The 21,197-nt window shown below is 42.0% G+C and overlaps 1 protein-coding gene and 1 long non-coding RNA gene across 7 annotated transcripts in view; one reads left to right on the top strand and one right to left on the bottom strand.

The window, feature by feature from the left end:
* Positions 1-21,197, top strand: part of triob (trio Rho guanine nucleotide exchange factor b) — a 130,179-nt gene that overhangs the window by 64,382 nt on the left and 44,600 nt on the right. For all 5 annotated transcript variants that reach the window (XM_053621045.1, XM_053621055.1, XM_053621035.1 and 2 more), the window contains 7 exons: positions 1,946-2,141; positions 13,558-13,724; positions 13,970-14,089; positions 14,481-14,672; positions 16,194-16,343; positions 19,285-19,399; positions 19,526-19,641. In XM_053621045.1, the coding sequence (XP_053477020.1) occupies positions 1,946-2,141; positions 13,558-13,724; positions 13,970-14,089; positions 14,481-14,672; positions 16,194-16,343; positions 19,285-19,399; positions 19,526-19,641 (1,056 nt within the window). The remainder of the gene's footprint in view (positions 1-1,945; positions 2,142-13,557; positions 13,725-13,969; positions 14,090-14,480; positions 14,673-16,193; positions 16,344-19,284; positions 19,400-19,525; positions 19,642-21,197) is intronic.
* On the bottom strand, positions 1,876-12,120 carry LOC128605561 (uncharacterized). 2 transcript variants are annotated; one of them, XR_008385572.1, is made up of 4 exons: positions 11,944-12,120; positions 6,252-6,385; positions 5,742-5,882; positions 1,876-5,301 (listed from the first exon to the last, which is right to left on the bottom strand). It is a non-coding gene; the product is annotated as an uncharacterized LOC128605561 (long non-coding RNA). The 2 variants fall into 2 exon arrangements; XR_008385574.1 differs by lacking the exon at positions 6,252-6,385.

Below are 21,197 nucleotides of genomic sequence, written 5' to 3'. Positions count from 1 at the left end.
CCACTAGCTGAAAATCACACAGCTTTATTGGGGTTTTCTTTTTCGAGAGCAGGAAGTAAAGAAGATTCTTCTTTACAAATCTCGAAACCAGGGTTCAAGAGGACGCAACATCTTCTTTAATCTGAGAAGATGGCAAGCACTCAAATGAACATCTGGGGAGTCTTGCATATTGCGAACAAATAGTCCAAGTCCCGTATTATCGCATTAATCGACGCAAATTTGGTTTCACTGAACAAAATGGCTTCCACTATCATTGCTCAGCGGCTTTTGAGAATAGCACTTGATCCAGCACATTGTATTATTTTGTATTTTATTTTTAAAATACATATCGAGCGTCGACAGTTACAGTACCACGAGGTTCTAAATCGGATGTGGGATATATATATATAAATAAAATCATGCCTTAAATTTAAGGTAAAATAAAATAAAGGTAAATGATGAATGTTAGCCAAAGTGAGTCTAGGATCTTTTCAGTATCGCCCATGACACCTGATCTAGTGGAACCTGATTCCGATAAAGCGCGCTGCTTGTTAGTGGCTCGGTTAATGTCACCTAATACCCAGCACTATCATTTTCATAAGCGAGCTCATAGTCAGAGCGACCAAGTCATCGACGAGGTCCTGCGGTAACAGGAGCCACTTCTGAGTCATGAACCAGAAGGTGAAAACGTTTTCCTGCAGTACCTGAAGCCTGAACATCTGAACAGCTGGGTGGGACGCACCAGGGTGTGTGTGTGTGTGTGTTTGTGTGTCCTGAAACGCTCCCTTTGCTCACGTTCTTCCTGGCTCCTGCTCCTGCGTCCAACCGCTGCATTAAACTTAACACGCCAAGGAAGAGAAGACACAAAGATGTGGGACTCATGTATGAGGTAATGTTCTTCCAGGCAGAGCAAGATTTGTGCGCTGGAGTGTGTTGTAAATCTGTACCTGTCATGCGTTACATGTTAGCAACGGCGCCGTCGTTGCGCAATGCTCGGATGATTTGTAACCCAAAGGCGTTTAAGCTGATTTAGAAAAGAAGAGTGTGACAGTGTGTTTCAGGAGATAGAGAGGTGTGTGTGGGTGTGTGTGTGTGTGTGTGTGAGCCAAAAAAGTTGGCAATGGGACAGCTGGCTGAGTTTATGTTGTTAAACCGCGTGGTAACAACTGGCTGTTAGCACGCTGCCGTGTTGGTTTAACATGAAGTTGCATGTTTGCTATTTATAAAATAAAAAGACATGAATCTTGACCATTACAGGTTTTTTTTTCCATCTAACCCTATACCGCCATCTTGTGGTGTAAAGGTCTGTGCAATCCAGTCTTAATCATCATGGCCGCCCTAATTTCATACTTACATACTGGGAATGAGGGAGGCGTGGCATCTGTGACTTTCAAAGTGAAGGAGGTGTGGCTTCACTGGCTGTTGAAATGAAGGAGGTGTGACCCTTATCTCAGCTAGCCTATGAAAGAGGTGTGGCTTCAGTGTGTGTCATTCAAAGTGAAGAAGGCGTGGCTTCAGTGGCTGTGTCGAAATTACGGAGGTGTGGCCCTTATCTCATTTAGCCTTTGAAAGAGGTGTGGCTTCAGTGTGTGTCAGTCAACGTGAAGGAGGCATGGCCTCTGTGTCTGAGTCAGAATGAAGGAGGTGTGTCTTCTTTGTGTTTCATGAAGGTGTGGCTTCGTGTAAAATGCATCTTTTGTACATTTGATCGCATACTGAAGTCACGTAAGTAGTGTCTCAGAAGGAAAGATACACACTCCTAATTACCGTCACTACAGCTGAATAGCTTAATAGCAGTGGAATGTAATCTAATCTACATGTGCACACACACACACACACACACACTCACAGAATGTTATAGAGGAGACTGGGAGACTGTAATTAGGATCCTGATGCTCATTTTGGCCTTGACCATTGTTTCTGTGTGTGTTTGTGTGTGTGTGTGTGCACACGTGTGTGTTTATAGGTGATCTCGGACCTGGAGTCGTGGAGTGATGAGTTGTCTCAGCAGCTCAGGGAGTTTGACACTGAGGAGTTGACTGTGGCTGAGCAGAGGCTTCAGCAGCACGCAGAGAAAGCGCTGACTATGAACAACCTGACGTTCCAAGCCATCCACCAGGGCCAGGAGCTGCTGCAGTACGTCACTGAAGTGCAGGCCTCAGGTGGGTCTGTGTGTCACTCACACACACACACACACACACACACACACCAACACCTTTGTCTTGCTATTCTTGTAAGGAACTTACACCTATCACTAACCTTAACCTAAACCTAAGTAACAAAAAAAAAGTTTTAAAAATGACTGTCATTAGGCCTGCACTAGGTAATATATATTATATTATAGTATATCACATTTATGGGAATTTGACAGATGCCCTTATCCAGAGCGATTTACATTTATCTCATTTATACAACTGAGCAGTAGAGGGTTAAGGGCCTTGCTCAAGGGCCCAACAGTGGTAGCTTGGCAGTGCTGGGGCTTGAACTCCTGACCTTCTGATCAGTAACCCAGAGCATTTAACCACTGAGTCACCACTGCCCCTATGTCGTGTCTCTACTGTGTGTGTGTGTGTTTTGTCGTGGAAATTAGACAACACTTGCAGACTCGTCCTCTGAAGGTAAAAAGGTTTGTTACAGAAAGATGGTTAGTACAGGATAGAATAAAGCAGGAGAGAATAATGAGAGCGCTCTGAAGGCCTTGTATTAAACCACTACTATATATATGAAAAGCAGAGCATGACATAATTCTGCGTACCGATAAGAAGCAGTTTGAGGCAGTTCAAACAGGCTTTGTTTTAGGATCTTGTACAGGCGAACCTTGAACAGAAGAACATGTTTGTGTCTCTGTAAGCAGATAAACATTCTGTACTGATCTCAGTGACATGACATGGCCTTCTTAGGCGTTATCCTCAGATGAACATGAGCAAGAACAAACTTATTACAAAGTAAAAATGAGTAATTTCCCTCTCATTTCCCCCATTTTATCATTACAAAATATGATAACTAAAATTAACAGAGAAATTACTTTGCTGTGAATACATCAGAACTTCAGAATCCTTTCACGTTTCAACTGAATTCAACATGATACAGACATAATGAAGGCGCTAAGGCTGTTTTTGCGGATATAAAGTATCCTGTAGTCAAGCAAGCTTATTTTAGAGTGAAATGAGAATCGTCATGGTCAAATGCATATTTACAATAGATGTGAAATGGATGTCAATGGGTCGTCATCATCATTGTCGCTTGGAGAATCTGATACCTGGTCAGGTTTAGGATACAAGTCAGGTTGGTCATCATAGGGATCGTACTCAGTCTTTGTCAACGTCAGCGTTTGGTCATTAGTGATTTCAACGAGCGTGAGAGACTGCTCCGAACGAGAGCAACAATACAAGGCAAAATGAGCAAGATAAGAAGAATTATTGCACCTATTGGTAGACAGACGGTTAATATCCATGAGCCCCATCCCCCGAGTACTGAGTTCAGCCAATCAAACCCCATCTCGCTAGTCTGTGGAGGGTTACGTATCGCAGACCGCATGTGTTCAATGATAGAATAACCATTATGTGTCTGCGTGACAAGGGGACGTGTGACGTTGCGTGGGTAGCACTGTTGGCAATGATTCTTATGACAAAAGGCGATACAGAACGTGCTGTGGGGGTTTCCTCTGGGTACTCCGGTTTCCTCCCCCAGTCCAAAGAAATGCATGGTAGGCTGATTGGTGTGTCTAAAGTGTCCATAGTGTATGAATGGGTGTGTGAGTGTGTATGTGATTGTGCCCTGCAATGGACTGGCAGCCTGTCCAGGGTGTACCCCTCCTTGTGCCCGATGCTCCCTGGGATTGGCTCCAGGTTCCCCCGCGACCCTGAAGAAGGAGTAAGCGGTAGAAGATGGATGGCTGGATGGTTTATCTTTCCCGACAACACTGGGCCCCCAGTGTTGTCTTGAACGGTCCCAGTGATTTGTGAGTTTATTTCTATGAAAGGGCTTACTAAGAGATACCACCTGTACCAGGAGAAGGGTGCACGATTAGGAATAGGTTTGTATGTATGAGTGGATGTGCAGGTCGACATCTAATGATTTGTGTCTAGTCTGCAACAGTAGTCTGTGGTCAGGGAGCTTTGGGGCATAAGAGGTGCGGTAGCAAAGTCATGTCGTCTAACCTTTGTCCTGGTCACATGGCTATATAGTATGCACTAATGAAGTTCAGTCCTCCTAAGAGTACAGTTTCCGTGTCATCAACATTTTCTCCAAAGACTACATGTGATTTCGCAGGCTACTAGATATCACTTAAGACTGTCTATCGTGGAGTCGCGTGGAATTGGTGTGTTGACGTGTCGGGGTGTAGTGCGTCATGTGTGTGGGTGTGTATATGCAGATCGTTGCTCGTGAGCGTAGGTCCTCCTAGAGGCCTCTTGATAGAGAATTATGGTCTAGTTCTCCTATTGCAGTCCGGTCTTCTCCAGCTCAGTGCTCGGCTCTGGCACCCTCCTGCAGTGGCTCGCATGCATCCACATGGCTCTCTGGCTGGCCTTTACCATGGAGTGAGTGACAAAAAGGATCTAGAATGGCCCAGTCCATCGTGGCTTGTTCCACCTGGTCCTGCGGAAGTCCTTGATCATGGCCCACTCTCCGGACTTCAGATCATGCAGCGGAACTGTGGCTGGAGTTGGAAATGCTGCCTTTACCTGCTTATGGATAGAGTGCAGAGCAGAGGACAAGGTTGCACAGTAACCTAACATTGCATCATCACATGCTGCAGCATCAGGAAGAGGAGCTGTCACAGGTCCAATTCCTGTGTGTGGAGGTCTCCCAAACAGTATCCCAAAGGGGCTAAGCCCATCCTAAGCCTGTTTCAGAACAGTATTTGCTCAGTCTGTTTTTCAGTGTCCCATTTTCTTTCTCTGCCACCCCACCACTAGCTGGATGATATGCACAGTGATGCTTTAATTCAATACCCAAATATTCACCCACCTACTTAAGGGCATGGCTCACAAAAGGTGTGCCATTATCACTGGAGAATATCATTATCACTACCGCGTCTGAGTCCTGTTTGGACGTAGGGACATGGCCTTCTCTACCTTCAAACCTCAACCCATGTTATGAGTTGCGCAAACAGCGTAAACATTTTTTTTTTATTAGAGTAATTAGAGAAACCAATGCTTTAACGCAGCTATCATTTCCCGTTTTGATGCATGGTCCGTGCCATGTGTCAACTTTGAAGACAAGGACAGCCCTGGGGGCACCGCCAAACTCTTTCAACAACCGTGCAGCCTGCTTTCTGCCACACAGCCTTTTCCTCGTCTGTAGCTCATGCTTGGAGGTCTGAAAGTTGTAAAGAAGGAGTGATTATTTTCTTTTGAGTTTTGGGACCATAGATGCAGCTGCTTGCTTTGCTGCACTGTCCGCTCAAGCATTTCCTAGGAAAACGTGGTCTAATTTGTTAGTACGTGCATCACATTTGCATACTGCAATAGTTTTGGGGAGTAGGACTGCGTCCAACAGCTCAGAGACTAGTTTGTGGTGGGCTATGTGTGTTCCTGAACTCATCAGGAAGTTCCTGTGTGTCCAAATTGTCCCCAAATCATGTACTACCCCAAAGGCATATCTACTGTCTGTGTAGATATTTACTGACTGTCCCTCAGCATGTCTTCATGCTTCTGAGGGCGTACAGTTCAGCTGCTTGTGCTGAAAGATTTGAGGGGAGACTTCCTGACAGACCGTCTCGTGTGCGGTCACTACTGCATAGCCCAATCAATTTTTACCTGTCTCTGGGTCACGTGACATTGACCCGTCCACAAAGAGGATCAGATCTGAGTTTTCCAATGGAACATCTTCCAGGTTGACTCTAGGAGAGCAGTGTTCGTTATTCAGTACAACACAGTCATGTAGTTCCCCGTCTCCCTCTGTTGGAAGAAGAGTAGCAGGGTTAAGGACAGTACATCATTTTATAGGGACATTCGGCATGTCTAGTAGTATAGTGTTATGGTGTAGCCACCGTTGGGTGGACAGGTGTGAGGTTTTCTATTCAAGTAGGAGTAACAGCACCTCATGTGGAACCAAGAGTATCAATTCTGAGTAATCTACCAGGTCTCTGGATGCCATCACAGCTTTCTCAGCTGCTGCTACTGCACATACACATGGGAAACTCTGCAGCGACTGGATCCAACTTACCTGATTATGAGCTGTCCAACCTGTTGCATATGCCATCTCTCTGAGCGGTGCTTATAGAATGGTATAGTTTAGAATAAAAGATCTTCGATACGAACACATACCTAGGAAAGATAGAATCTGTTTCTTCATCAGAGGCTTGAGAATCTTCTGGATTGCAGATACTCTTTCAGCGCAGAGTTTCTTTCCCTTTGCAGAAATGTCATGATCCAAGAAATCTCACTTCTTGTTGTACATACTGTAATTTGGAGAGACTGGCTTTGTGTCCCTCTTTGGTAAGATGCTGCAACAATTTAATGGTGTCAGTTTCACACTGTGCCCTGGAGAAAGTGGTAGAGGTGCTAAGCTGTCCTTTAGCATTTAGTTGTATATCGTGACCCATAATATCCCTAACACAAGCGAGTGAAAGTATAAGGACATCTGTCAAATATGAATGCAAACCAAAACTGACGGTCTTTATCAAGAGATATACTGAAAAAACGCATTAGCTAACTCTACGACTGAAAACCATTCGATATTTGCTGGAACCTGGCTTAATGTAGTGTAAGAATTTGGCAAGTCTGGAGCTCTCTGTTTGACTGCTGCATTAACCGCTTGCAAATCTTGTACAAATCTCCATTCATGAGGTTGTAGGTTTTTTTAGGTTTTTTTTTTTTTTGCTTCTCACACTGGAAATACTGGAGTGCGCACTGATGAATCGGGACAGGGGACAATGACTGCTGCCTTCAATAATGAATTGACATCTGGTACAATGCCCTCAATAGCTTCTGATTTAAGAGAGTATTGAGATTGTCTGGGCCTAAAGTCAGATTTGGGCGTGATCACGACTGGTGGTGCACTTCTAATCAGGCCTATGTCATGTTTCCCTTGGGCCCACAGCCTGAGAGGCACCTTCTTCAATTGTGGGTGTATCTCTAGGGGTGTAGGGCTTGTCCCAAGGTTCAGAAACATTTCCTTGTCATGACATATTAACCTTGCAGATTTCCTGAAAGAATTTTTTATAAACTCCCAGTCTCGGACACATGTTGGATGTGGGTTTCTGTTCCCAATCTGTAATTTTCCCACTCTCACATAATCTGACCCACAGTCCCACGTTTTTCTACTGTTTGTTCTTTATTTTGACTAATGAGACGTGAGGCGCTGATTCTGGGACAAAAAATGCACGCAACTGTGTGTCACTCAATTTGACTCAACATGCACTAAATTTGTCACACCAATATACAGGTACAGCTCTTCAAATGGCACACTTATATAGCGCTTTTATCCAAAGCGCTTTACACTGTGTCTCATTCACCCATTCACACACACACTCACACACCAATGGTAGCAGAGCTGCCATGCAAGGTGCTAACTTGCCATCGGGAGCAACTTGGGGTTCAGTGTCTTGCCCAAGGACACTTCGGCATGTGGAGTCATGTGGGCCGGGAATCAAACCGCCAACCCTACGGTTAGCGGACAACCCGCTCTACCAACTGAGCCACAGCCTCCCCAACTGAGCCACAGCCGCCCCTTCTTCACTTTCTGGGATTAAATTAAAGTCTTTTCCTTCATGCACTTGTGCTGTGCAATGAAGGGCAGAGGACAGCATAAAATCAACATAGTTGTCCTTTATCTTATCATGTGCCATCGTCAACAAACGAGCACAGGCTCTAGGCTTGTTATGCATGGACCATTGACACTGCTCTGTTTCTTTAACAAATGGAGTTCCTAAAGATTGGTCATCAGTTATTGTTACTCCCTGAGGTGGGGACATCAAATTTAAGTGTAAAACACACATTAAGTCCCTGCCCAGTAGATTGACTGGACATGAAGACAAAACTAGGAATTGGTGGGTTACTCTTTTCCCATTTTCACATTCACAAACTAACGGTTCAGAGAAACTTTCTAATACTGAATGTCCCATCACACCCATGGAGTGCAATGGCCATGAACTCATTTTCAGGGATTCTTTTAATTCGCAGTGTTTTATTACTGAATATGTTGCTCCTAAAGCTACCAAAAATGTGACACTTTGCCCATTAACTACAAGAGATATACATGGTAACTGTGTAAAAGGAGAGGCAATTATACTTTAAAAAGGTTAAGGGTCATGACTGGTTCAGACATTTGTGAATTGTCAGTCTGACTAATGTTGGATGTGGGTGTGTGCATATATTCCTGTTCTTTGTGAGCTAACTGATAGTTTGGGTGTCTGATGTCACCTCTTCTATTCCCAGGTGCCTCACCCTTCCCTTAGCTCTGCCTGACAGTTTGCATCAGCTCTGGACAGTCTCCTGCAAAATGTCCAACTTTTCAGCAGTTGTAACAGTTTAATCCTGGTCCATAGCCCTGACGGCCAGGTCTTCCTCGTCTGCGTACTTTTGGTTTTCCTCTCCTCTCCATCTTTCTTTCCTTTGCCTCTCGTAAGAGCTTCTCCGCATGGATTGTATACCTTCCAACTTGTGTGAGGCTTCCGGTGTCCCAGGTGATACATTGTTGTTTGAATATAGCGGCAATTTCTGGTTTCATGCCATTCATAAAGCTGTTTTTGAGATGTGCCTCCCATGCTGTGATGGCCGCCTGCCCATCTGCCAAAGCGTCAGGTTTCTCCAAGCCTGAGTTTGCATCATGGATCTCAGTGACCCTGGACAGGTACTGTGATACAGTCTCTGAGTCTTGTTGTTTACACTTTGCCATTTTTGTCATGTCCAGTCGCACAGGAAAGGTGTTCGTCAGCCTCTGCTGGAGTGCCGCAATTTGTGCTGTGTACCTTGTGTCGACTTCATCATCCCACTGTGGGTTGATCAGGCGGGCATCGTTCTCTCTGAATTCACATTAAACCTTGACCCAGTCCATGCCAAGTTTTGCCATGAGCAGTCGTCGTAGTTCATGAATTCTCTGCAGAATATCTGAAGTTCATCCCCAAACTTTCGTCCTCCTACTTCGCGGAGTGCCGGCAGATGCGTCATGCTGCTCCTGATGTCTTCCAATGTCCAGGGTCTGTGAATTAGCATAGTGCCTCCTTCTCCGGTCACTTCTAGCATTGGGGCATTTACCACGGCGTGCATTGTTCCCTCTCTGTCCGATTTTGTTGGTCTGAAGCCCTCAGGCAGCAATGTTGTTGGTCCCTTCACTTGGGATCTTGTGTGTAACGCCACCAGTGAAGTTAGGACGGCTGGAGCTTAGTAAGGTGGGGGTTGGTGGCTCAGTTCTGACAGGTTGGGATGGAATGACTAAAACTACCTTTTTCTGGGAAAGCGTGTTCCTTAACCCATACATCATATTGGTTCAAACATCCTTCCCCATAATTCACACGAATAAATGTGATATTAGGATCAACATATGAGCACCCTTTACATACCATAGCATGTGTCTCAGGATGTGCTTTGCTACATGCTTTCCCCATATTTATATACATATATACAGTGATGGAAAAAAGTATTTGATCCCCTGCTGATTTTGTACGTTTGCCCACTGACAAAGAAATGATCAGTCTATAATTTTAATGGTAGATTTATTTGAACAGTGAGAGACAGAATAACAAGAAAATCCAGAAAAACACATGTCAAAAATGTTATAAATTGATTTGCATTTTAATGAGGGAAATAAGTATTTGACCCCCTCTCAATCAGAAAGTTTTCTGGCTCCCAGGTGTCTTTTATACAGGTAACGAGCTGAGATTAGGAGCACACTCTTAAAGGGAGTGCTCCTAATCTCAGCTTGTTACCTGTATAAAAGACACCTGTCCACAGAAGCAATCAATCAATCAGATTCCAAACTCTCCACCATGGCCAAGACCAAAGAGCTCTCCAAGGATGTCAGGGACAAGATCGTGGACCTACACAAGTCTGGAATGGGCTACAAGACCATTGCCAAGCAGCTTGGTGAGAAGGTGACAACAGTTGGTGCGATTATTCGCAAATGGAAGAAACACAAAAGAACTGTCAATCTCCCTCGGCCTGGGGCTCCATGCAAGATCTCACCTCGTGGAGTTGCAATGATCATGAGAACAGTGAGGAATCAGCCCAGAACTACACGGGAGGATCTTGTCAATGATCTCAAGGCAGCTGGGACCATAGTCACCAAGAAAACAATTGGTAACACACTACGCCGTGAAGGACTGAAATCCTGCAGCGCCCGCAAGGTCCCCCTGCTCAAGAAAGCACATATACATGCCCGTCTGAAGTTTGCCAATGAACATCTGAATGATTCAGAGGACAACTGGGTGAAAGCGTTGTGGTCAGATGAGACCAAAATGGAGCTCTTTGGCATCAACTCAACTCGCCGTGTTTGGAGGAGGAGGAATGCTGCCTATGACCCCAAGAACACCATCCCCACTGTCAAACATGGAGGTGGAAACATTATGCTTTGGGGGTGTTTTTCTGCTAAGGGGACAGGACAACTTCACCGCATCAAAGGGACGATGGACGGAGCCATGTACCGTCAAATCTTGGGTGAGAACCTCCTTCCCTCAGCCAGGGCATTGAAAATGGGTCGTGGACGGGTATTCCAGCATGACAATGACCCAAAACACACCGCCAAGGCAACAAAGGAGTGGCTCAAGAAGAAGCACATTAAGGTCCTGGAGTGGCCTAGCCAGTCTCCAGACCTTAATCCCGTAGAAAATCTGTGGAGGGAGCTGAAGGTTCGAGTTGCCAAACGTCAGCCTCGAAACCTTAATGACTTGGAGAAGATCTGCAAAGAGGAGTGGGACAAAATCCCTCCTGAGATGTGTGCAAACCTGGTGGCCAACTACAAGAAACGTCTGACCTCTGTGATTGCCAACAAGGGTTTTGCCACCAAGTACTAAGTCATGTTTTGCAGAGGGGTCAAATACATATTTCCCTCATTAAAATGCAAATCAATTTTTAACATTTTTGACATGCGTTTTTCTGGATTTCTCACTGTTCAAATAAATCTACCATTAAAATTATAGACTGATCATTTCTTTGTCAGTGGGCAAACGTACAAAATCAGCAGGGGATCAGATACTTTTTTCCCTCACTGTATATATATTTTTTTCTTTTTACACCCTCTATAACTTTGAAGGTTTTAATCAATTTAACATGCTATGAAAATCAAATGAATATGTATTCTCGTGCACAGACAGAAAAGGTTCAAAATGTGTGCCAAATCTCTAGACATTTAATTAATCATATAACCTATAGGTTCAATAGAGCAAACCTTAAGAATGTAAAAGAGTTTACCTGTGAGGTCGAGTGCACATACAGCAATTTGACAGGACTTAGAGTTTTCTCTTCCCTTCTTTTTTTTTTTTTAAATAATAATTTCTTTTTTTATTAGTATTTTTTTTTTTCTCTGTAGGATTTACTTGTGTGTTAAATTTGCCAAATAGATCATGTACCGCTGATATGATGGAATGAGTCAATGGGGCATGCTACTTGATAATCCGCCGTAAAAATACTACGCCTCTTGCGCTTCTTAATAAGTACTCTCTTATTTATTACTCGAAATGGACTCTTTCCATTTATTTTTACCATTATTATCTCTCTCTATATATACCCGTCGGTATACATCTTAGTTTTGAAGCTGTGATCTAAGAAACACCAATATCTCTGCCGTTGCAGAGGCGAAGTTCCTGGAACTTCTTATAAGAAATCGCTCCATGTAATACTTCTCTCTCAATGTAATACACGCATTTCTTATATCATTGACTCCCTTCCACACAGGCAGCAATACACAATGACTTCATAAAATTCTAATTCTAAATCATTGACTCCCTTCCATAGAGTCAGCAATACACACAATGACTTCATAAAATTCAATTTTAAATTCTAAATTCTTGATGATTCCTACCAGTCAGTAGTAAGGCTGCGTCGGTCTTTCACTCTGCTCAATAAAGGACAAACTGCCGTCGCGTCAACACAGACTTCGGGGTGAAAATTTTCCACGAGCGTCCTCTGGTTTGCTTGTTGTCCAGAAAAGCTGAAATACTCGCGCAGCCCAGCCATTGACGCCAAATTGTCGTGGAAATTAGACAACACTCGCAGACTTGTCCTCTGAAGGTAAAAAGGTTTATTACAGAAAGATGGTTAATACAGGATAGAAAAAAGCAGGATAGAATAATGAAAGTGCTCTGAAGGCCTTGTACTAAACCACGACTATATATATATGAAAAGGAGAGCATGACATAATTCTGCGTACCGATAAGAAGCAGTTTGAGGCAGTTCAAACAGGCTTTGTTTTAGGATCTTGGACAGATGAACCTTGAACAGAAGAACATGTTTGTGTCTCTGTAAGCAGATAAACATTCTGTACTGATCTCAGTGACATGACATGGCCTTCTTAGGCGTTATCCTCAGATGAACATGAGCAAGAACAAACCTATTACAAAGTGAAAATAAATAATTTCCCTCACAATGTGTATGGGTATGTGTGTGTGTGTGTATGTGTGTGTGTAAGTATGTGTGTGTGTATGTGTATGTGTGCATGTGTATGTGTGTATGTATGTGTCTGTGTGTATGTATGTGTATATGTGTGCGCATGTGTATATGTGTGTGCATGTGTATATGTGTGTGCATGTGCATGTGTGTGTGTGTGTGCATGTGTGTGTGTGTATGTGTGTGTGTGTGTGTGTGTGTGTGTGTGTGAGGGTTAACCCAGTAGGCTTAAGAGAGGGTGGAGCAGACTAACACACACTGCTGTAATCCTTTAGAAATCACCAGACATTCTGCTCCGGCTGCCTCCCTCACACACACACACACACACACACGCACAGACACGCACACACACGCACACACATGCACACAGATTTAAAATCTGTACAGCACACTCAGACGGTTTGAATTGGAGCAAAACCCATTTTTATCAGACATCTGGGTGGTGCGCGCACACACACACACACACACACACACACACACACACATGCACACACATGCACACACACACAACTAATAGAATTGCAATGGTGGAGTCGTCTGAGAGTTTCAACCCAATGCGGTTCTGGGTAGCAGGAGTGAAATGTGAGTACTGTCTGTGACTGTGTGTGTGTGTGTGTGTGTATAGCTTTGCAGAATCACATCTTGTCAGTTGGCATTTGTCTGATGTTTGATTGTAATGCAGTTCCACCAAAGGAGAATGTAAATCTGTCATATTAGAGCTCTGCTTCATAGATGAAATATAATTCCGTAAGAATCTAAAACATGAAACACGCTCTGGGTTTTTACATTTAAAATTTTTTTTATTCCTATTATACCACAGCAAATCAGCAATGATTGCAAATTTGATTCGTCAGTCAACGATGTGGAAAATTATGAGGAAACATAGTGCTGGATGCAATGAAGAATGATCTGGTTTACACTGTGTTTGAGAATCAGTTCTCATAGAAATGTTATTAAATCGCTTATTGTTCTCTCTCTCTCTCTCTCTCTGTCTCTCACTCTCTCTCTCTCTCTCTCTCTCTCTCTGTAGGTATAGAGTTGTTGTGTGACCGGGATGTAGACATGGCCACACGTGTTCAGGACCTGCTGGACTTTCTGCACGAGAAGCAGCAGGAGCTGGACGCAGCGGCTGAGCAACATCGCCGTCACCTGGAGCAGTGTGTCCAGCTGTGCCACCTACAGGCTGAGGTCAAACAGGTAAAAATGCCAAAATGAATAAAAAAACACTTCAAATAGCACAACAAAATTTGTCAGGGATAGTTTTCCATTTTGCCACTAGAGGCCGCTAGAGGACGCAACCAGGAAAAACTATCCAGTTCCTGTACTCTTATCTAGTTTTATGTTCTAATAAAAGGGTTCTTCAGGTGCTCTGCTGGTGTGTATCTTTCTGTCAGGGGAAAAAAAAGTGTGTGTGTGTGTGTGTGTGTGTGTGTGTGTTGCAGGTCCTGGGATGGATCCGTAACGGTGAGTCCATGCTGAACGCTGGCCTGATCACAGCCAGTTCTCTGCAGGAGGCCGAGCAGCTACAGAGGGAACACGAGCAGTTCCAGCATGCCATCGAGGTGCTCCACAAACACACACACACACACTTTAATGTGCTTTTGAAATGTATGAAAGATGTTATATAATAATAAAAGAAATAATAATAATAATAATAGAATAGTAGAGTATGTGCATTTTATTTGTTTGATTCAGTGTGTAAAGGTATCATCCATGAAAAAACATACTTTTTTGGAGATCCTGAAATGTTCTGAAGGCGAGTTTACTGTTGTTTTAATGTCACAAAGTCAGAGAAGAGAAAATGCCATCACTAGAAAAAGAAACTAACATTTTTTTTTTTAAATCCCACAGTGATGCACTGTATATAATGATCCTTTCTGACCAATGCACTAGCTCTTGAACCCTAGTGACATAACTGACCGCTGTTCTTCTCCGTCTCCGCCGGGGCTGTAGAAGACACACCAGAGCGCGTTGCAGGTGCAGCAGAAGGCCGAGGCTATGCTGCAGGCGGCTCACTACGACGCCGAGACCATCCGCGAGTGTGCTGAGAAGGTGGCGTCTCACTGGCAGCAGCTCATGCTCAAGATGGAGGACCGGCTCAAACTAGTCAACGCTTCCGTGGCCTTCTACAAAACCTCAGAGCAGGTGAGGGTGACAAGTGAACAACGGAGCAAGGCTGCATATACTGTACACATTTCTACACACCGCTTCTATGAATCATTCTATAAATGAAGAAGCGGTGGTGCAATGTTAGGACTAAACCTCAAAAAACGGGTGATGGAGCAAGGGGACTATGGGATCAGGGTGTGCCAAGTTAAGCAGGTTAGGAAAAGAAGAGATTGAGGGAAAGTGAGGGATAGTGTATGACACACTAAGCACACACCTACAAACCCTTTGCGTTGAAGGAACAAGAGGACATGAGAATGAAGGAACAAGAGGACAAGAGAATAAAGGAACAAGAGGACAAGAGAATGAAGGAACAAGAGGACAAGAGAATGAAGGAACAAGGGGACAAGAGAATGAGAGAAGAAGGGGACAAGAGAATGAAGGAACAAGGGGACAAGAGAATGAAGGAACAAGAGGACAAGAGAATGAGGGAAGAAGAGGACAAGAGAATGAGGGAAGAAGAGGACAAGAGAATGAGGGAAGAAGAGGACAAGAGAATGAAGGAACAAGAGGACAAGAGAATGAAGGAACAAGGGGACAAGAGAATGAAGGAACAAGGGGACAAGAGAATGAGGGAAGAAGAGGACAAGATAATGAGGGAAGAAGAGGACAAGATAATGAAGGAACAAGGGGACAAGAGAATGAAGGAACAAGGGGACAAGATAATGAAGGAACAAGAGGACAAGATAATGAAGGAACAAGAGGACAAGAGAATGAAGGAACAAGAGGACAAGATAATAAAGGAACAAGTTGACAAGATAATGAAGGAACAAGAGGACATGATGATGAGGGAACAAGAGAATAAGGGAACAAGAGAACAGAGGAATAAAGAAGCAAGAGGAGATGGGAACGAGGGTATAAGAGGACAAGGGAATGAGGGAATAAGAGGACGGTTTGAAGTCATACTAGTAGAACATTCACTAGGCAAGCAAGGGAACAAGGGGTTGAGGGGACATTTGGAAACGGTAATGATAAAACAAGGGGGCAAGGCAGGGAACAAATTTGTAGTGTTAGGAGTCATACTTGTCGAACATCCATTTAGCAAGCAAGGGGACAAGGGAATGTGGGAACACTGGTGCAGACTTAAAGTCATACTGATACAACATTCACCAAGGGAACAAGGTTACAAGGGACACACATGTCTATAAACCTCAGAGGAAATGAGTGAACAAGTAAAATTAATATTAGTATACATGAAACCTCACTTGCCAAGGAAACTAGGGTACAAGTCATACTACTACAGCAAGTGGACAGGGGCATGAAGGAAAAAGGGTGCCAAGTTAGGCTGAAACCTCTGAAATGGTGAGGAAGGAACAAAGGTAGTGTGTTGGGAGGCATTCTACAACAAAACCTCACCAAACAAATTCAGGAACCATTTAGGACATAATCTGCGAAACCTCAGAGGAAATAAGGGAGGAAATCGGTTTGGAGATCGGTTTGTAATGTGTGTGTGTGTGTGTGTGTGTGTGTGTGTGTGTGTGTGTGTGTATGTGTGTTCAGGTGTGCAGTGTATTAGAGAGTCTGGAGCAGGAGTATAAGCGGGAGGAGGACTGGTGCGGAGGATCCGATAAGCTCGGGCCGAACTCCGAGTCGGATCACGTGACCCCGATGATCAGCAAACACCTGGAGCAGAAGGAGGCGTTCCTCAAGGTGCAGTTAAACACACAGACACACACATATTAAAGTTGTAGATGGTTGTAGTTGTAGTGGTAGATTGTAGTTAGCTAGCTAGCCAAGATAGTTAGTCAGTTAACTGCTACATTAGATTATATATTAAGGGGAAAAACCTTTCTAATTAGCATGTGATGTTTGATGGTGTCCAAGATCTGCTTCATGATGAAATTCCGAGGTGATTTTTTTTTCATGTTGGTTAAATTTCGGTTTCCTACGTTACCCACAATGCCATCCAACTACCTCCTGATAGTGGTGCAGTTGGGTTTGTGGTGCATTCAAGTCATGTCGGAAAGATCGCATTTACGTTTCGAACGCACGTGAATGCCACGACCAAGTCGTAATTACGAGTGTGGGCACTCGATTTTCTTGAGCTCAGAGTTTCCGAAATGGGGGCGTCTCAGGAGGAAAACGCGGACGGATCATAAGATGCAGTGGCTGTAGTCGATCATTTGTAGTCATTTGTTGAAATTGAACGTTTACTCATCTCAGGAGTTGATTTCAATCAATGAGTACGTTTACATGGACAGCAATAATCTAATTATTGACCTTATTCTGAATAAGACGTATAATATTCTGATTAAGGTGTTTACATGAGTTGCTTTTAGAATATTCCTTTCATGTTCCCATTTCATGTTATAGAACATAGATCGATTAATGGTACACGTTGTTATGTCCCCACGCCACGCCGTCCGACATTCCCTCCAGAATTTCACGTATCAACATACAGTTCGTCTTCGTTATGGAACCGTATACAGTTTTATGCGTTTCATTTTTAATTTTATGAAAGCTTTGAGTGCAGTTAATTATTTGTCATGCTGTACGTGCTAATAGACGACTGCTTGAAGCCGTGGGCTGCGTCCCAAACCACGTACTTACCTACTATATATTAGCTGAAATACGTGTATCTCTCCTAGTATATAGTAGGTAAGTACGTGGTTTCGGACACAGCTGTGCTCCCTTGTTTGCCGTTGCAAACGGTTGAGCACTGCCGTGTGTGATCGTGTCCTGTTGCAAAATGCGGTGAAAACTCCCACATATATACATAATAGTGTGATTAAGGTGTTTACATGTCTGTAACACACCTCGATAATGCGACTAAAACAGGAATACTCCACATGTCTTAATTCGATCTGTGTTTACTTCGAGTACGACTTTAATCGAATATGACTTTAGTTGGATTAAGGTAATCAGAAATCGCTGTTTACATGCTAGTTTCTTAATCAGAGTATCGTCTTAATGGGGGTTAATATAGGATTATTGTTGTCCATGTAAACGTACAGATTATGTGTTTGGTACTGTATATGCAGTCAGGACTTTTAAAAAATATTGACAGCAGTAAGCTAATTGCCTGCACAAAACATATAGCAGTGTACAATTACAATATAATATGTAACGATAAACTTAACAATGGCTTCATGAATAAAAACAAAAAAAAACCCCACATCTGATGCGCATTCTTTGTTCTTCATTTTCTAGGAGTAGAGTTTAAAAAGAAAAAAACAACCTTGTTGTATTTTTTTGTAGATAATTAAGAGAAAGTGCACCGCCATCTTGCCCTGATCAAAGTGACATGAACGCGTACCTGACGTCGTAATTACGACTTCCCAACTCGTAAATACGAACTTCCCAGGAGGACTTGAACACACAAGTTATAGTTACTCTGCTTAACAGTTCAGCTTCATGCTTACACCACCACCATCACTATCGCACTCGTGGTCTCGTAGATCGCTTATTAGCCAAGTCGAGTCCAACATTTGCTATCTCCGCCATTTCTACTTTGGATTTCTCATTACTGTGATGTGGAACATCGCTGGAAAATGCAGAGCGAGAAAAGACGCTCTTTGCGTTTGAGATCTTTACAATCGTCATTGTAAGTGTACTAACGTTGTCTCAGAATCGGCAAAAACGTCACAAATATAAACATATATACATAAACTAATATAAATATAAACAAAACATATTTTCAGGTAAATGGGGTTCAGTTAAGCAGTACGGCGATTAGAGAATGCCACTGTTGAAGCCAGACTCACTGTTAACTTATTATTTAGTTTTAAAAAATATATAAATTTTATTTGTTTGTTTGTTTATTAACCCAATTGGACTTTTCAGTATCGAATTCTACGTAGTATATTAGAACTTTTTTTGTCTGACCTATTGTTTGTTACTATTTCATTTTATGGCATGTTAATTTGACTACTTTTCTTAAAACAAAATGTACATTTAGCTTGAGATTTTACCTGTTTAAAAAAAAAAGAATAATAATTTACTTTGCACGTTTTCTTGTATTTATTTTTTATTTTTATTTTACAAAATGTAATAAATGTATTTACCTCTCTCTGTGTGTGTGTTTAAATATATATATATATATATATATATATATATATATATATATATATATATATAAAATTTAATTTATTTTTTTGTATAACTTTTTTTTGTTGTTGTACCTTTTTTACCATTTCATTTTTATGCAGTTTTTTAATTACCTTTTAAAAAATTTATTTAGTTTTTATCTTTATTTTACAAAATATAATAAATGTATTTACCTTTCTGTATGTATGTATATATATATATATATATATATATATATATATATATATATATATATATATATATATATATATAATATTATTAATTTTTTCGTATAACTTTTTTGTTGTTGTTGTACCTTTTTACCATTTCATTTTCATGCAGTTTTTTTCCTCTTTTTAAAATTTATTTTGTTTTTGCTTAATATTTTACCTGTTCCTGTTAATTAATTAATTGATTTATTTATTGAATTAATTTTATGAATGAATCACTAAACTAATTAATCAAGCTTTTTTTTCTTTTTTAAGTATAATAATAATAATAATAATAATAATAATAATAATAATAATAATAAAAGCCCTATGTTTTTGTGTTTTTTCCTTTTCAGGCATGCACCTTGGCACGACGCAATGCAGACGTGTTTATGAAGTACCTGCACAGGAACAGTGTGAACATGCCGGGCATGCTGGCACAGATAAAAGCTCCAGAACAGCAAGTCAAGAGTGAGCACTTTATACACACACACACACACACACACACACACACAGAAACGGGTACAGTGAATGAGATCTGTCAGTGAATATAATGTGTGTGTTTGTGTGTGTGTGTGTGTGTGTATTTTTGGGTAGATATCCTGAATGAGCTGCTGCAGAGGGAGAACAGAGTTCTTCACTTCTGGACGATGAGGAAGAGGAGGCTCGACCAGTGTCAGCAGTACGTGGTGTTTGAGCGCAGCGCAAAGCAGGTCAGCAACACACACACACACACACAGAAAATGTGGCAAATGATAACACATACTGTACCAACTTAATGCTGAAACTTTGCATGTCATGTGTGTTGACATACAGTTAACTGTTGCCATAGTAACACAATCCCCCCCCCCCCGTTTTTCATGTTATCGGCAAACGAATAGTACAGTAGTGTTTCTCCTCCCGACCTTCCCGTATCTGCTAGAGTATGGTTCCTAACATAAAAAAAACACATAATAGGACGTTTTGAACAAATCGGTTATTTAAGCTTCTATTTAACGTTTTTGGAAGGAGTCTCCGGCGTGAGAGGGAGCGTTTATTTCTGTCGTATTCGTTTCGGTAGAACGCGAGCGAACATTCAAAATAAAAATCAATTAGTGTGCAAATATATATCGAAGCCGATTATCATGAATATTCCGAATATAAGTTCACTGAAAGTCTGTCTTCATTTAACAAAGTTTCACCTGCAAAATTTCATTAAAAAAAAAAAATTATTTCTTGTGCTCACAATTCGGCTTACCGTGGCCATTAAATACTTATATATTATATATATTTATATAAGGTAAATATACAGTTGTGCCCAAAAGTTTCCATACCCCTTGCAGAATCTGTAAATCTTAATACTGTTAACAAAATAAGAGGGATGATAAAAATCCCATGCTGTTTTTTATTTAGTTCCATCCTGAATAAACTATTTCACATAACAGATGTTTACATATAGTCCACAAGACAAGATAATAGATGAATTTATAAAAATTACCCCATTCAAAAGTTTACATATGCTTGATTATTAACACTGTGTGTCGTTACCTGGATGATCCACGACTGTGTTTATGTTTTGTGATGGTTGTTCACTAGTCCCTTGTTTAGCCTGAGCAGTTAAACTACCCACTGTTCTTCAGAAAAATCCTCCAGGATCCTGCACATTCTCTGCATATTCTGCATATTTGACCCCTTTCCAGCAGGCTATATGATTTTGAGATCCATCACTGAGGACAGCAAATAATGTGCAGGACCTGGAGGATTTTTCCGAAGAACAGTGGGCAGGTTAATCTGCCCACAGATGCCTCATATTTTGTTAACAGTATTACGATTTAGCAGATTCTGCAAGGGGTGTGCAAACTTTTGGACACAACTGTAGGTAGTGTAAATGTTATGGAATTGTAGTAATTAGGGATCGCAGAGATCCATGAATAGGCATGTTCTACACAGGAATCGTCTCCACCGCAGCTACAATTACAGGCCCTGTTCTTAAAGCATGGATAATTATAGTTGAGGAGATTCTCTCCGGTCTGCGCACACACACACACACACACAGTCCTGCATGTTTACATAGTTTAACTTCTACTCTTCTGAATAGGATTTGATTCATACTTCATAGGATCACTGTCGGTTTTTCTGGCCAAGTGTGATCTCACTAATGAGGAATTCCTTTCCCCCGCATATACACTGTACTCTTTATCCTCATAGTGTTTCTATTATCTGAGTAGGCTGTTCAACAGTTTAGGTCATACGTTTATATATGAATCTGCAAAATGCTAATAATTAAAAA

This window comes from Ictalurus furcatus, chromosome 1 (assembly GCF_023375685.1).
Source record: "Ictalurus furcatus strain D&B chromosome 1, Billie_1.0, whole genome shotgun sequence".
Classification (NCBI taxonomy): Eukaryota; Metazoa; Chordata; class Actinopteri; order Siluriformes; family Ictaluridae; genus Ictalurus; species Ictalurus furcatus.
This window is presented reverse-complemented; position numbering and strand designations above follow the sequence as displayed.